We start from the raw sequence: 14,288 nt of genomic DNA, 5'->3' as shown, positions 1-14,288 counted from the left end.
GTTCCCATACCACACTGAAATACCCTGAGTCAATACACTTTCGATGGCCCCTACATAGAAAGTTTTCTGAATCGCTGGTGAGACTCTGAATTTCCTCAGCTGTCGCAGATGGTACAGTCTTTGTCTGGCTTTCTTAACCTGAGTTTGAATGTGGGTAGTCCAAGTCAGATCCTCGGAGATGTTTACACCAAGGTACTTGAAACTACTCACCCTCTCCACAGGGGTCCCATTAATCATAAGAGGAGTGTAAGGCTGCTGATATCTCTTCCTAAAGTCCACAATTAGCTCTTTAGTTTTACGCACATTCATAGAGAGACAATTGTCCTGGCACCACGATGTGAGTTTCTCTACCTCATCCAAATAAGCAGCTTCACTATTATTGGAAATAAGGCCCAAGATCACAGTGTCATCAGCAAATTTAATAATAGATGTAGAGCTATGGGAAGACACACAATCATGCGTGTAGAGAGAATAGAGCAAGGGACTCAGGACACAGCCCTGTGGAGCTCCCACGTTCAGTGTGATGGAGTTAGAGGTATACTGACCGACCTTTACCACTTGAGGTCTGCCAGTGAGGAAATCAAGAATCCAGTTGCATAGTGAGGAGTTCAGGCCAAGGTTCATAAGTTTAAAAACTAGCTTAGTGGGAACAATAGTATTAAAAGCAGAACTATAGTCAACAAACAGCAGCCTTACATAATTCCCCTTACTGCTGTCAATATGCTCAAGGGAAGAGTGCAAGATGTGAGAGATGGCATCATCAGTGGATCTATTTGAGCGATAAGCGAATTGAAGAGGATCCAGAGTGTCAGGAATGGAAGAACAGATATTGCTCTTTATAAGTTTCTCAAAGACCTTCATGACTATTGACGTGAGGGCAACCGGACGATAGTCGTTCAGACACGAAGGGTTATTATTCTTGGGCACAGGAATAATAACTGATTTTTTAAAAACAGTGGGAACTACTGAGGTAGCAAGGGACTCATTAAAAATAGATGTAAACAAACCAGCGAGCTGGTCAGCACAGGTCCTTAGAACACGGCCAAGAATCCCATCGGGACCTGCTGCTTTCCTGACATTCACTCGCTTTAGGGCCCTCCAAACCTCATCCTCAGACACGGTGACCACATAGTTATCACATAGTTATTTCAGTCCTTTCTCCTTCAGCGACGACTACACATCGCTCAAGGAGAAAGGACTGCGCCCTCGTGGACTACTGCCCCGAGCGCCATCTTCATGACGCCCGCCGCCTGCTTCCTGTTCTGTCCGCCGACTCAGCCGTCTCCTGCCGCCATCCGACGCCCCCTCAGAGAGAATTTTTCCTAGCGGATTTGTCCGCTCTAAAAGAGCTTCCGCGGCCCTCGCCGCTCTAAAAGAGCCCCCCTCTGCAGCCAGTACTGCAGAGGCCGCATCCGAAGAAGGCCGAGCTGTAGAACTGGGGAGGCGGAAGTGCGTGCATGTGCGGGCATGAAGCGTCAGTGAGCGCCCCAACCCGAGTTGGATGCGTCCGTCGAGAGCACCGTCCTTCGCGACGCCGCCTGAAGGGGTACGCCACGCTTGAACCACTCGGGGTTTAACCAGGGCTTCAGGGCTGATAGACAGGCCTGATTGACCTTGAGACAGAAGCGGCCATGCCGCCAGGCGTGGGGGGGGGACCCAAAACTTCAGCCAGTACTGCAGAGGCCGCATCCGAAGAAGGCCGAGCTGTAGAACTGGGGAGGCGGAAGTGCGTGCATGTGCGGGCATGAAGCGTCAGTGAGCTCGGCTTCCGCATGGGGCTTACCCAGGCATCCAACGCACTCGTCAATGTCCATCGTTGTCCTGCAGAGGGGCTCTGCAGGTGTCACAGGAGTGACACGGCATTTAAAAATGCTGGCGCCGTGAAAACGGCGATTGGGGGGCTCTTTTAGAGCGGCGAGGGCCGCGGAAGCTCTTTTAGAGCGGACAAATCCGCTAGGAAAAATTCTCTCTGAGGGGGCGTCGGATGGCGGCAGGAGACGGCTGAGTCGGCGGACAGAACAGGAAGCAGGCGGCGGGCGTCATGAAGATGGCGCTCGGGGCAGTAGTCCACGAGGGCGCAGTCCTTTCTCCTTGAGCGATGTGTAGTCGTCGCTGAAGGAGAAAGGACTGAAATCCTATGGCGAAACGCCCGCTTATATAGCACTAAACCCCACCCCTTTTGGCGGGAATATTCGCGTGCTTTCTCGCCATAGGTCGCGCAGCTATGCCGCGCCGTCATTGGTTCAACGACTTCTCATGAGTGAACCAATGATGATGTAGTTACACTGCATTATTGAAAAAGGCTTCAGTGATGTGGAAAAAGGGGACTTTTCCCCATACGCAGTACGAGTGAAGTATCGAAAGGGAATCCTGTGTTATCATGCGCTATATTGTTTATAAAAGTAACTGCTGCGATTAGATCCTGCCTCAAGATCTCTTCTTCACTGTAACTGACTGTGACAGAATACACATTATAGTTCTATAAAGTAGTAAAAATGTAAAAAATAAAAAATAAATAATAATAATAAAATAATAATAATAAATACATTTATAAATAAAATTGTATTAAATAGTAAACCATTTGTCTCTCTGTAGATATTTGATGGAGAAGGAGAGGCAGAGCTGACAAGAACAATGATCAAGGAAAACTTCCCAGACATCCTCCAGCTAGTTGGGAAGTCTCTTTACATTTCAGCCAGTGTTTTAACAGAAACTGGTAAGAAAATTTAACTGAGAGGCTGCAAACTTTAGATTTGTGTTTGAGAGTTGCTATAGGTTTTTAGCAGCACAAATGTGACTTTTCCATTGTTGACTTCACCTTGAAAAATGTCTAATGACTGTGTGTGTGTGTGTGTGTGTGTGTGTGTGTGTGTGTGTGTGTGTGTGTATGTTTCAGGCAGTGAAATGGTGGAAGCTCACAGGAGAGGCATTCAGATTGTGACGTCACCATACACCATCCACTTCAAAAGAACCCCACAATTCTTCAAACCAGGGATGTCCTTTGATGTCTCGGTATAAAACCATGAAAAAAAATAAAATAAAATAAGAATGGGATCAAGCCAACAGAATTTTGTTATCAGAACATTTTCTAAATATTCAGTGTTGGTTCTGGAAACAATAAAAACTTCAAGTTTTCTTGACGTTACAGGAAAGTTTTTAGAAGGTATAATGTTCCTCAAATGTTCTTTCAACTTAATTTTGATTTAGATTAAAACATCGTAGGAACGTTGATTTGTAACATTTCAAGAACATAAAAAAGTTCAGTTTCCTTAATGTTAGTAGAATGTTATTTAAAGGTTAGTAAGATGTTCCTGAAACATTCTTTCAATCATTCAAACACCTGCTGTGAACAAACACTGAAAGAAAGAGAAATAATAACACAAACTACAACTTTCTTCAGCCACAGCCTTAGATGAACTGAAGATAAAAGACTTTAAATCTCTGAAGATCTGATTAAACAACTCCACAAACAGCATTACCAGCTTCACTTATTACTAACCAGACTGACTTTATTTTTGCCACACGTCTACAGAAGCTCTTATTGAAAATTAACAGAAGTTTGGATGTTGATGTCTTATTGAAAATGTTTAGTTTGAGATCTCTGTTACGGAGATCGGTGTTTGCTTTATTTCAGCTCTTGACTTTTGTTGAGTTGTTTTTGTAGTTTTGTTTCTTTCAGTGTTTGTTCACAGCAGGTGTTTGAATGATTGAAAGAATGTTTCAGGAACATCATACTAACCTTTAAATAACATTCTACTAACATTAAGGAAACTGAACATTTTCATGTTCTTGGAATGTTACAAATCAACGTTCCTACAATGTTGAATTTTAGATCAAAATTAAGTTGAAAGAACATTTGAGGAACATTATACCTTATAAAAACATTCCTATAACGTCAAGAAAGCTGGAAGATTTTAAGTTCCCCGAACCAACACCGAATATTTAGAGAACGTTCTTATAACAAAATTATGTTAGCTGGGATACTACCCTCCGCTGGCCTCAGATACATGATGCTATTGTTTAATGTTTCTTTTTATTTCTTAAGGTCTATGTAACAAATCCTGATCAGACACCTGCTAATGTGGAAGTGGAGGTCAATCCTGGAGGGGTCAGAGGCAAAACTAGAGCCAATGGCATTGCGAAGGTTACCATCAATACTCAGGGAGGATCTTCCACACTGGAGATCACTGTAAGATCTGAGCTTCAGTGAAAAAACTCAAAGTCTCAATGACTTTTCAAATTTTGCAAACCTGCAAAATAATTGTTTATTTCCAGGCAAAGACCAAAGATCCACTATTAAGTGATGATCAGCAGGCCACAAAAAAGATGACGGCTCAGGCATACATGCCCAAAGGCGGCTCCAACAACTACCTGCACATCGGCATTGATACTGCAGAGCTTCAGATCGGTGATCAAATGAAAGTCAATTTGAATCTGGGAAACAGCCCTGGAGTAATAAACCAGGATTTCACCTATATGGTGAGGATCACATGATGCAATTGGTGCTCATACACTAATTTGTATATCCTAGATGTTTGATATCAATATTTTTACATCTATTTAGGAGTGAGTTACTATGCAAATTATATTCATACATGTGAATGTATTACATTTTTTTTTTTTTTTTTGAAAACCTACATCATTGCTGGAGTGTAAGTGACTTAAAGGGTTAGTTCACCCAAAAATGAAAATTATTCCATGATTTACTCACCCTCAAGTCACCCTAGGTGTATATGACTTTCTTCTTTCAGAAGAACACAATCAGAGATATATTTAAAGGTGCCATAGAATGAAAATTTTAATTTGCCTTGGCATAGATGAATAACAAGAGTTCAGTACATGGAAATGACATACAATGAGTTTCAAACTCCATTGTTTCCTCCTTCTTATATAAATCTCAATCTCAATCTCAATTCGCCGAAAAACAGGCGAATCTCAACGTAACACCGGATGTTATGCAACAGTCGGGATCATTAATATGTACGCCCTCAATATTTGCATATGCCAGCCCATATTCTAGGTATTAGACAAGGGCAGGACGTCTGGATGAGCACAGCTGAATCATCAGACTAGGTAAGCAAGCAAGGACAATAGCGAAAAATGGCAGATGGAGCAATAATAACTGACATGATCCATGATAACATGATATTTTTAGTGATATTTGTAAATTGTCTTTCTAAATGTTTCGTTAGCATGTTGCTAATGTACTGTTAAATGTGGTTAAAGTTACCATTGTTTCTTACTGTATTCACAGAGACAAGAGATGTCACTATTTCCATTATTAAACACACTTGCAGTCTGTATAATTCATAAACACAACTTCATTCTTTATAAATCTCTCCAACAGTGTGTAATGTTAGCTTTAGCCACGAAGAATCAAATGTAAACATCCAAATAAATACTATTCTTACAGGAATCGATGTATGCATGACGAACACTTTGTAAAGATCCATTTTGAGGGTTATATTAGCTGTGTGAACTTTGTGTTTGCTGTTTAAGGCAGTCGAGAGCTCGCGGGGGTGGGGAGCGAGAGATTTAAAGGGGTCGCGCGCTTAATCGGTGCATATGTAATTATGGCTCAAAATAGGCAGTTAAAAAAAATTATTAAAAAAAATCTATGGGCTATTTTTAGCTGAAACTTCACAGACACGTTCAGGGGACACCTTAGACTTATATTACATCTTTTGAAAAGGGGTTCTAGGGCACCTTTAAAAATAGAAGCTAGTTGTTTGAATAGATATATATATATATATATATATATATATATATATATAATAGGGATAGTTCACCCAAAAATGAAAATTTGATGTTTATCTGCTTACCCCCAGGGCATCCAAGATGTAGGTGACTTTGTTTCTTCAGCAGAACACAAATGATGATTTTTAACTCCAACCGTTGCAATCTGTCAGTCGTATAATGCTTGTCAGTGGGAACTTAGTCTATAAGGGTAAAAAAAAACAAAAAAAACATGCATATACAAATCCAAATTAAACCCTGCGGCTTGTGATGACACATTAATGTTCAGTTTCTCGCACAAACCGATCGTTTCGTGTCTTATGGACATCGATGTGTCGTCACAAGCTGCAGGGTTTAATTTGGATTTGTCTATGCATGTTTTTTTTTTTACTCTTATAGATGGATTTCCTATTGACACACATTATACGGCTGACAGACGGCAGCGGTTGCAGTTAAAAATCATAATTTGTGTTCTACTGAAGAAAAAGTCACCTACATCTTGGATGCCCTGGGGGTAAGCAGATAAACATCAAATTTTCATTTTTGGGTGAACTATCCCTTTAAATAACATCCTCCTGTTGAGGAGTTAAAACCATTTATCACATTTAATTTATGCTGGCTATATTTATCTTTATTCCTACAGATCTTAAGTAAAGGTCAGATCGTTCAAGCAGACAGGTTTCAGAGGAGAGGACAATCTCTGGTGACTCTGTCTCTACTTGTAACCAAAGACATGGTGCCGTCCTTCCGCTTCGTGGCTTATTACCATGTGGGCTCGTCTGAGGTGGTGTCTGATTCAGTCTGGGTCGATGTGAAGGACACGTGCATGGGAACGGTGGGTCAACTGAGAAACCATGACCAGGAAAAGTTCTCTCACTACTATCAACATTTCTGAGTATCACTTTACTGTTTTTAATCGCAGCTCAAAGTCGAGGTGAAGGACCAAGCACAATTTGGCCCAGGAGATCAGTTCAGCCTGAAAATATCCGGAGACCCCGGAGCTATAGTTGGGCTGGTCGCTGTAGATAAGGGTGTATATGTCCTTAATGACAAGAACAGACTCACTCAGACTAAGGTAATTAACCTCATGTGCAAAAACTTCAGCAGTTCCAGGCTTAAAATGACCTGATCTCTTTCCTGCTTTAGATCTGGGACATCATAGAGAAACATGACACCGGCTGTACGGCAGGAAGTGGAAGGGACAGTATGGGAGTTTTCAGTGATGCAGGTCTGATATTTGAGTCCAGCACTGCAGGAGGAACAGACACCAGAACAAGTATTAATTGTTTGATTCCTTTAGTTTCAACTGAACAGTTTTCTTTTGTGCTCTATATTTCTAAACAAATCTTTGATGTTCTTGTAGATACCGAGTGTCCTGTCCCGTCTAAGAGAAAACGGCGAGCCCAGAGTCTTCTGCAGCTCACCACTACTTTGGGTACACTCTCAAAAAGGATGTGTTAATTAATAACACATTTTTTGTGTTATGGCTATTTTAACACATTTTGTGTCAATTTAAGTTGATCATGTGTAGAGAGAGAGAGAGAGAGAGAGAGAGTGTTAACTATCATCCAATCACATTGCTGCTACGTCACTCCACAAGCCATTAAGCAAATTTGCATGTGCTCTACTTGTAAAGAGAAATGCTGATGAGAATCAACAAAAGAGAAGCTTTAAGGCAAGGATGGACAACTCCGGTCCTGGAGGGCCAGTGTCCAGCAGAGTTTAGGTCCAACCCTAATCAAACACACCTGAACCAGCTAATCAAGGTCTTTAGGATTAGTAGAAAGTTATAGGCAAGTGAGTTTTTATCAGGGATGGAGATAAACTCTGCAGGACACTGGCCCTCCAGGACCGGAGTTGTCCATCCCTGCTTTAAGGGCTCCCTGCGTTTTTCCATCAAAATAAATGTTGAATGGCTATATCATTTTTCTTAAATACTCAATTTGTTGTGTTTTACAGTGAAATATTTCTTATTTAGTTTTGTTAGTGATTTTTATATTTTTATTTCGTAGTAATAATAATTTTTATATTATTATTTTATTAAAAACTTTAATTTTGTATTTTACAACAGTGAAATATTTATTTTTTATTTAATAATAATGACTATTAATAATTACTATTATTATTATTAATTTATAGCCATATTATTTTGGGTCTTTTTTATACAATAACACATTTTGGCCAAATTGTGCAGCCCTACAAACAAGCACAGGAAACCTGGATTTTTTTTTTTTTTTTTAAATCACATTTCCCGTTTTTATCAGAAAATTTGCAGTTAGATTTCCTTCCAATTTGTGCAGCCCTATGTTTTATTGAAGATCATATTATGTAGTTTCTTTCCTTCTGCCCTCATGGTCTGCTCTCCATCTGTTTGATACTAACATTGTCTTCTCAGCTGGCAAATACTCTGGGGAACTGAAGAAGTGCTGCGTGGATGGCATGCAAGACAATTACCTTGGCTACACATGTGAACTGCGAGCCAGCTTCATCTTAGATGAAGAAGAATGTGTCCAGGCCTTTCTGCATTGCTGCAAAGAGATCAAAGACCACTGGACAAAGTACTCTGGCGAGGATGAGATGCTTCTGGCCCGCAGTGAGATTTTAGCCTCATTTGCAAATGTGTTCTCTCAACTCTCAAGCATGCAGTGATTTCAGCAAGAGAATTTTCCATTTGTGTAACTCTCAAATGCTACTTTCTTGATTTATTTTTTTTTTTATTTTTTTTTTTTTTGTGCTAAATTTCATATACGCATTATTATAATATGTAGAAACAATTGTACACTTTAATAATGCATGTGGGGTTAATTATAGCTGTTAGTCATCTACAATATCGTCGGTGCCCGATGAAACTCACGTATGTCCAAAACGGTTACTTTTCAGGAAGTGAAAAAAACACTGTATTTCAAAAGCAGTTGAATGTAGCGTTGTCATACTTGGTACGGCATCTTTACATGTAACCATATTCTTGCCAGTGTAATGATATAATCCACATTTGACCAAAATTGAGTTTAAATGGACATACGTGCATATTTTACAGTAACGGTGGTCGATACGCGTTCTTCCGATAATTAAATAGAATGGCCAAGTCGCGTTTCAAATTGACAGATGAATACGCTCAGTTTATTAAATAGACTACGTCTTAGTTTATTAAATACGCTTAGTTTATTTAATATTAATTATACATGTATTAAATGTCTCTTGCAAACTATGAAGGGACAATGAATCAATACACTGACATGGTAATGCTAGACAGATACTTTGTTTGCACAGTCCTCCCGTAATTTTGTCATTCCTAGATGTACGTCTGGCGTCAGGGGGGAAATGTTTACCTCGATAAAGGAAAGTCATTGTCTCACCAGGCTATGTTTATTTGGCAATGTAACCTCACAGTGTTATTCGGCTATCCAGTGCTGAGCTTCGATGAAACTTCAGGAGACCGGCGAAATGCTTCCACAGGGCGGGAGATACGCGGCGTGATTGACAGCTTTGACACCAAATGGATATGTGCGAAAATCAGATGACATGATTTCACAACTTTTCATTGGCCATTTAGATATGTGAAGCATACTGTATACGGAAATGAACCTGGACATTCAATCCGTCGAAAAATCTAAAAATCGGCAAAATGGACATACGTGGTGTTCATCAGACAGCGACGATATTATGATCACAAATTCTCATTTTATTACAACCCAATAAACTTATCATTAGTGCGATTTATAGATTAATCATTATAATTTTTCTCCAATATTAGACTCTCATCTAATTCTTTTTTGTAGCTTAAAGGTGCTCTAAGTGATATCTTAGGCCAAAACATTTTTTGTCACATACAGCAAACATCTCCTCACTATCCGCTAGCTGCTTGTCCCCTGAACACATTGTAAAAAAAAAAGCGCGGTCTCTGTAGTCGCCACAAGCTCCGAAAATGGCAATAAAAACAAACTGGTGCAGCCTCGACCATGAAACATAATAAACATGCTCCAGCCAATAACCGACAAGAATGATTTTAAATGCACGTTCATGACTGTTTCAGGAAGCACGGAGGGGAAGGGGAGGAGGAGGAGGAGGGAGGGTCTAGCTAGCCTCTGTTTTGTTTGACAACACTTCGAACGTCAACAGGAAGTTACTCCTTCCAGGATCACTTAGAGCACCTTTAAAATTGAAGTAATTATATAAATACACTACCATTTAAAAGATCAGTAAGATTTTCGTTTGTTTTTGAAAGAAGTCTCTTTTGCTCACCAAGACTGCATTTATTTGATCAAATATACAGTAAAAACAGTAGTATTGTAAAAAAAACAAAAAAAAAAAACAAAACCTTTTCTATTGTATTATATTTTAAAATGTCATTTATTCCTCCATTCAAAGTTGAATTTTCAGTTTCAGTTCTCTAATATGCATTTTCTCACTATTATCAATGTTGAAAAAAGCTCTGCTTTTTTGTATTTTTGTGGAAACTAAAATACGTTTTTTTTTTTTTTTAATTATTTTTTGATAAAATAATTTTCATTTAAATAAATAATTATGTGCTTAGTTGAAATAGAAACCTTTTGTAACATTATAAATGTCTTTACTGTCATTTTTGATCAATTTAATGTGTTCTTGCTGAATGGTCCCAAGTCTTTAAATGGTAGTATACACTAGTTTGCTTGTTCAGGTGAGGAAGATGAATTTGATGATCAACCAGATGACGTGTTGGTACGTACACAGTTTCCTGAAAGCTGGCTCTGGGAGGAGATCACTCTACCTACTTGTCCTTCAAACCAGTTGTGGTGAGCGAAATAATATATAGCTAGTTAACGAATCAATTGAACTTGACTTGAAAATATTTTGTGGAACTGCAACTCTGTTCTTCTTCTTCTTCTTCTTCAAAAAAAGAGGCAATGCTGGACACACTTTTATATGTCTTAAAAATCAATCAGAAATCAGCTTATAATTTCTATGGTAAATGTTAAAATGAAAACTAAAGTGTCAGTGAGCAAATAATGCAGGAGATTAGTTTGCAAAATCCTGAAGGAACTGGCTATGTAACGTGTGTAACGATCATGTTCTGTTTGGTTCGTTCCTGTTGTTTCTGTATTAGCTCTCGTTAGTCTGTATGGTTACTAATCAGTTAATCCTCGTCCATTGTCTATGTTTATGTGCTTGTGTTTAAAGGATTAGTTCACTTTCAAATAAAATTTTCCTGATAATTTACTCACCCCCATGTCATCCAAGATGTTCATGTCTTTCTTTCTTCAGTCGAAAAGAAATTTTGATGAAAGCATTGCAGGATTATTCTCCTTATAGTGGACTTCAATGGACTCCAAATGGTTGAAGGTCAAAATGACAGATTCAGTGCAGCTTCAAAGGGCTTTAAATGATACCAGACGAGGAATAAGGGTCTTATCTAGAGAAACGATCTGTCATTTTCTAAAAAAATTTAATTGTATGTGCTTTATATAAACAACTGATCAACTTACGGAATGAACACAGCGCCAGTTCCATTTTTTCCATAAGTAGAATTGAGAAGGTGTAGGACATACAGCGTAAGCCTTTTTGAAAAAAATAGTGCAGTTTTGGCAGAACCACTTGGCAGGCGAACATTTGTTTATATAAATCATATACATTTAAAAAAAATTTTTTTGAAAAGTTAGTGTCTTTGTTTGTGTCTAGTGATGAAACGACAGCCTTAAGGACTGGAATATATCTGAAAGACTCCATCACAACCTGGCAGATCACAGCCATCAGCCTGTCCAAGACCCTCGGTAAAAAGCACAGATCTTGTTCATTTGTTATCCTGTTTATTATTTGCTGTTTTTTGACACTCCCTCATTTTATCTGCAGGAATATGTGTGGCAGATCCTTATGAGATCACCGTTAAAAAGGATTTTTTTATTGATCTAAGGATGCCTTATTCAGTGGTGCGGAATGAACAAGTGGAAATAAAGGCTATTGTTCACAATTACAGCAATCAGAAGATTAAAGTATGTGCAGTTTACTAACAATGTACATTGTATTAACTCTTTAAAGTCTACTTGATATGCAAATTTATAAGGCCTCTAAATGATCAAAACATGCCTTCTGACATCTGACTGATAATTTATACTTTTTTAGCAAGTAAAAGGCTTGCTTATAATACAAACGTCCACCTTAAGCTCATGGTTCATATGTCTTTTTGCTGTGAAAGCTTTACTGATTTTTATCAAGTAAACGTAAGAATAACTTTGATATTGTTAGTAATATATCAAGAAGAACACATACTGAACTGAAGAATCTTAAATTTATGTTTTGTTTTTTGTTTTTTTAATAGAAAAATGTATCAAATATGATCATCTGGCTTTTGAGGAACGTTTATTTGTTAATCTCTCAATCATCATTGTGTTGCATTGCATTATCCTGTATGTTTTAAAACTACAGAGCTTTGATCATAAAATTAAGCATTTAAACGGTTAGTTCACCCAAAAATTTTAATTCTGTCATTTGTTACTCACCCTCATGTCGTTCCTCATCCGTAAGACCTTCGTTCATCTTCAGAACACAAATTAAGATATTTTAGTTGAAATCCAATGGCTCCCTGTGGCCTCCATAGGGAGCAATGGACACTTCCTCTCTCAAGATCCATTAATGTGGATCGGTTCAATACAGTGTACAGTGGTTCAATATTAATATTATAAAGCAACGAGAATATGGGGTGCCAAAAAAACAAAATAACGACTTATTTAGTGATGGTCAATTTCAAAACACTGCTTCAGGAAGCATCGGATCATAAATGAATCAGTGTGTCGAATCATGATTCAGATCACGTGTCAAACTGCCAACGGCTGAAATCATGTGACTTTGGTGCTCCGAAAAGCAGATTCGACACACTGATTCACTGTGCTCCGATGCTTCCTGAAGCAGTGTTTTGAAATCTGCCATCACTAAATAAGTTTAGTTTTTAGTTTTTTTGGCGCTCGTTGATTTATAATATTAATATTGAACCACTGTACTCACATGAACTGATTTAAATATGTTTTTAGTACCTTTATGGATCTTGAGAGAAGAAATGTAATTGCTCCCTATCGGATTTCAGCTAAAATATCTTAATTTGTGTTCTGAAGATTAACGAAGGTTTTACGGGTGTGGAACAGCATGAGGGTAAGTAATAAATGACAGAATTTTCATTTTTGGGTGAATTAACCCTTTAAATATTATCTTAGACATGTTATTGGCAGATATAGAGTGGCAACTAATATTTATATGAGTATCTGCTATACTGTTATAATTGATTTTAGATTACAATCATCAGAATTTTTGTCCATAAATATCAGCAACTGCTACAAATTGCATATTTTTGTGGTGTTTGTCTGAGTATTATTTCATATGTCTGGCTTTATGATGTTAAATTGTCCAGTTGTTTCTCCCCGTGCTGAAGACCTCGTTTTGTCTTACCAGTCAGTGCGTATCAAATTCAAGACGTCAGAGGGTATTTGCAGCAGCGCCAGAAAAAAGCAAAACAGCAGGATAACAGTTTCCGTCGGCCCCATGTCCTCCATAGCCGTTCCTCTCATCATCATCCCCATGGATATCCATGAGCAATGGATTGAAGCTGAGGCATACAGCTCCAATCGCAATGACGCGATTAGAAAGAATCTGAAGGTGGTGGTGAGTCTACCATGTCAACATTTAGAGGAAAGCTCTAGTGATTTCTACAGCAATCTGTCCTCAATTACTTATTTCAAGATTTTCAATGCGTCCACCAAGTTGTGTTCGATTTTCTTTCAGTCTGAAGGTGTGTTAACCGAAGTGGAAGAGCGAGTTGTGGAGATCAACCCCTCTGAGCACCCAGGTGCAGGTTCTTGAGAAATACATGCTGAATATGGAATGAAAATGATGGTTGAAATTCTCTTCAAACACCCTATACCATCTTTATCGAACAGACGGCGTGCAGGTCGTGGCGATGAGGAGTGACATCCCACGTCGAAGGGTTCCCAACACACCTGCTTCCACACTGATCACAGTGATAGGTGAAAATCTTATTGCAATTTCATTCTCTGAGGGACCTATGAAATCCATTTTATTTTTTCCTAAACTCTTTTGTATCTGATGTATCAGTTTATGCATGCCAACATGGTGCAAATACGACTTTCAAAAGCCAATCACAGTCATTTGCCTTCCACGCTCGCAGGTGAAGAGATAACGCGTACAGTCGAGCAGGCCATCAGTGGTAATTTTATGGGTCAACTCATTGTCCAGCCCCATGGATGTGGAGAGCAGACCATGATCTACATGACTCTACCTCTCATTGCCACTCATTATCTGGACAGCACCAAGCAGTGGGAGGCTGTTGGCATGGAGCGCCGTAATGAAGCCGTTAAACATATCAACACAGGTCAGCCTCAACATTAACTTTAATGTGCTCCCAATCGTTAAATTGAGTTAAAGTGCTGAGCACGTGCCACTACGTCATCAAATTTTTATTTTTTTTTTCTTGTGAAGGTTATCAGCTGGAGTTGACTTTCCGTAAATCTGACGGGTCCTATGCTGCCTGGTTACACCGGCCGAGTAGCACATGGTGACATAATGCTAAA

General features: G+C 38.9%; 1 protein-coding gene across 2 annotated transcripts in view; it reads left to right on the top strand.

The window, feature by feature from the left end:
- The window catches only part of LOC137031474 (complement C3), a 32,668-nt gene that overhangs the window by 5,974 nt on the left and 12,406 nt on the right, over positions 1-14,288 (top strand). For both annotated transcript variants that reach the window (XM_067402450.1, XM_067402451.1), the window contains exons 9-25: positions 2,596-2,716; positions 2,897-3,012; positions 4,046-4,189; positions 4,276-4,479; positions 6,380-6,571; positions 6,659-6,811; positions 6,883-7,012; positions 7,100-7,171; positions 8,132-8,329; positions 10,394-10,508; positions 11,392-11,483; positions 11,563-11,702; positions 13,153-13,362; positions 13,483-13,546; positions 13,638-13,724; positions 13,886-14,089; positions 14,197-14,272. In XM_067402450.1, the coding sequence (XP_067258551.1) occupies positions 2,596-2,716; positions 2,897-3,012; positions 4,046-4,189; positions 4,276-4,479; positions 6,380-6,571; positions 6,659-6,811; positions 6,883-7,012; positions 7,100-7,171; positions 8,132-8,329; positions 10,394-10,508; positions 11,392-11,483; positions 11,563-11,702; positions 13,153-13,362; positions 13,483-13,546; positions 13,638-13,724; positions 13,886-14,089; positions 14,197-14,272 (2,318 nt within the window). The remainder of the gene's footprint in view (positions 1-2,595; positions 2,717-2,896; positions 3,013-4,045; positions 4,190-4,275; positions 4,480-6,379; positions 6,572-6,658; positions 6,812-6,882; positions 7,013-7,099; positions 7,172-8,131; positions 8,330-10,393; positions 10,509-11,391; positions 11,484-11,562; positions 11,703-13,152; positions 13,363-13,482; positions 13,547-13,637; positions 13,725-13,885; positions 14,090-14,196; positions 14,273-14,288) is intronic.

The sequence above is a fragment of the Chanodichthys erythropterus genome, chromosome 12 (assembly GCF_024489055.1).
Source record: "Chanodichthys erythropterus isolate Z2021 chromosome 12, ASM2448905v1, whole genome shotgun sequence".
Lineage (NCBI taxonomy): Eukaryota > Metazoa > Chordata > Actinopteri > Cypriniformes > Xenocyprididae > Chanodichthys > Chanodichthys erythropterus.
The sequence above is the reverse complement of the archived record's forward strand: the minus strand, read 5'-3'. Positions and strand labels throughout refer to the sequence as shown.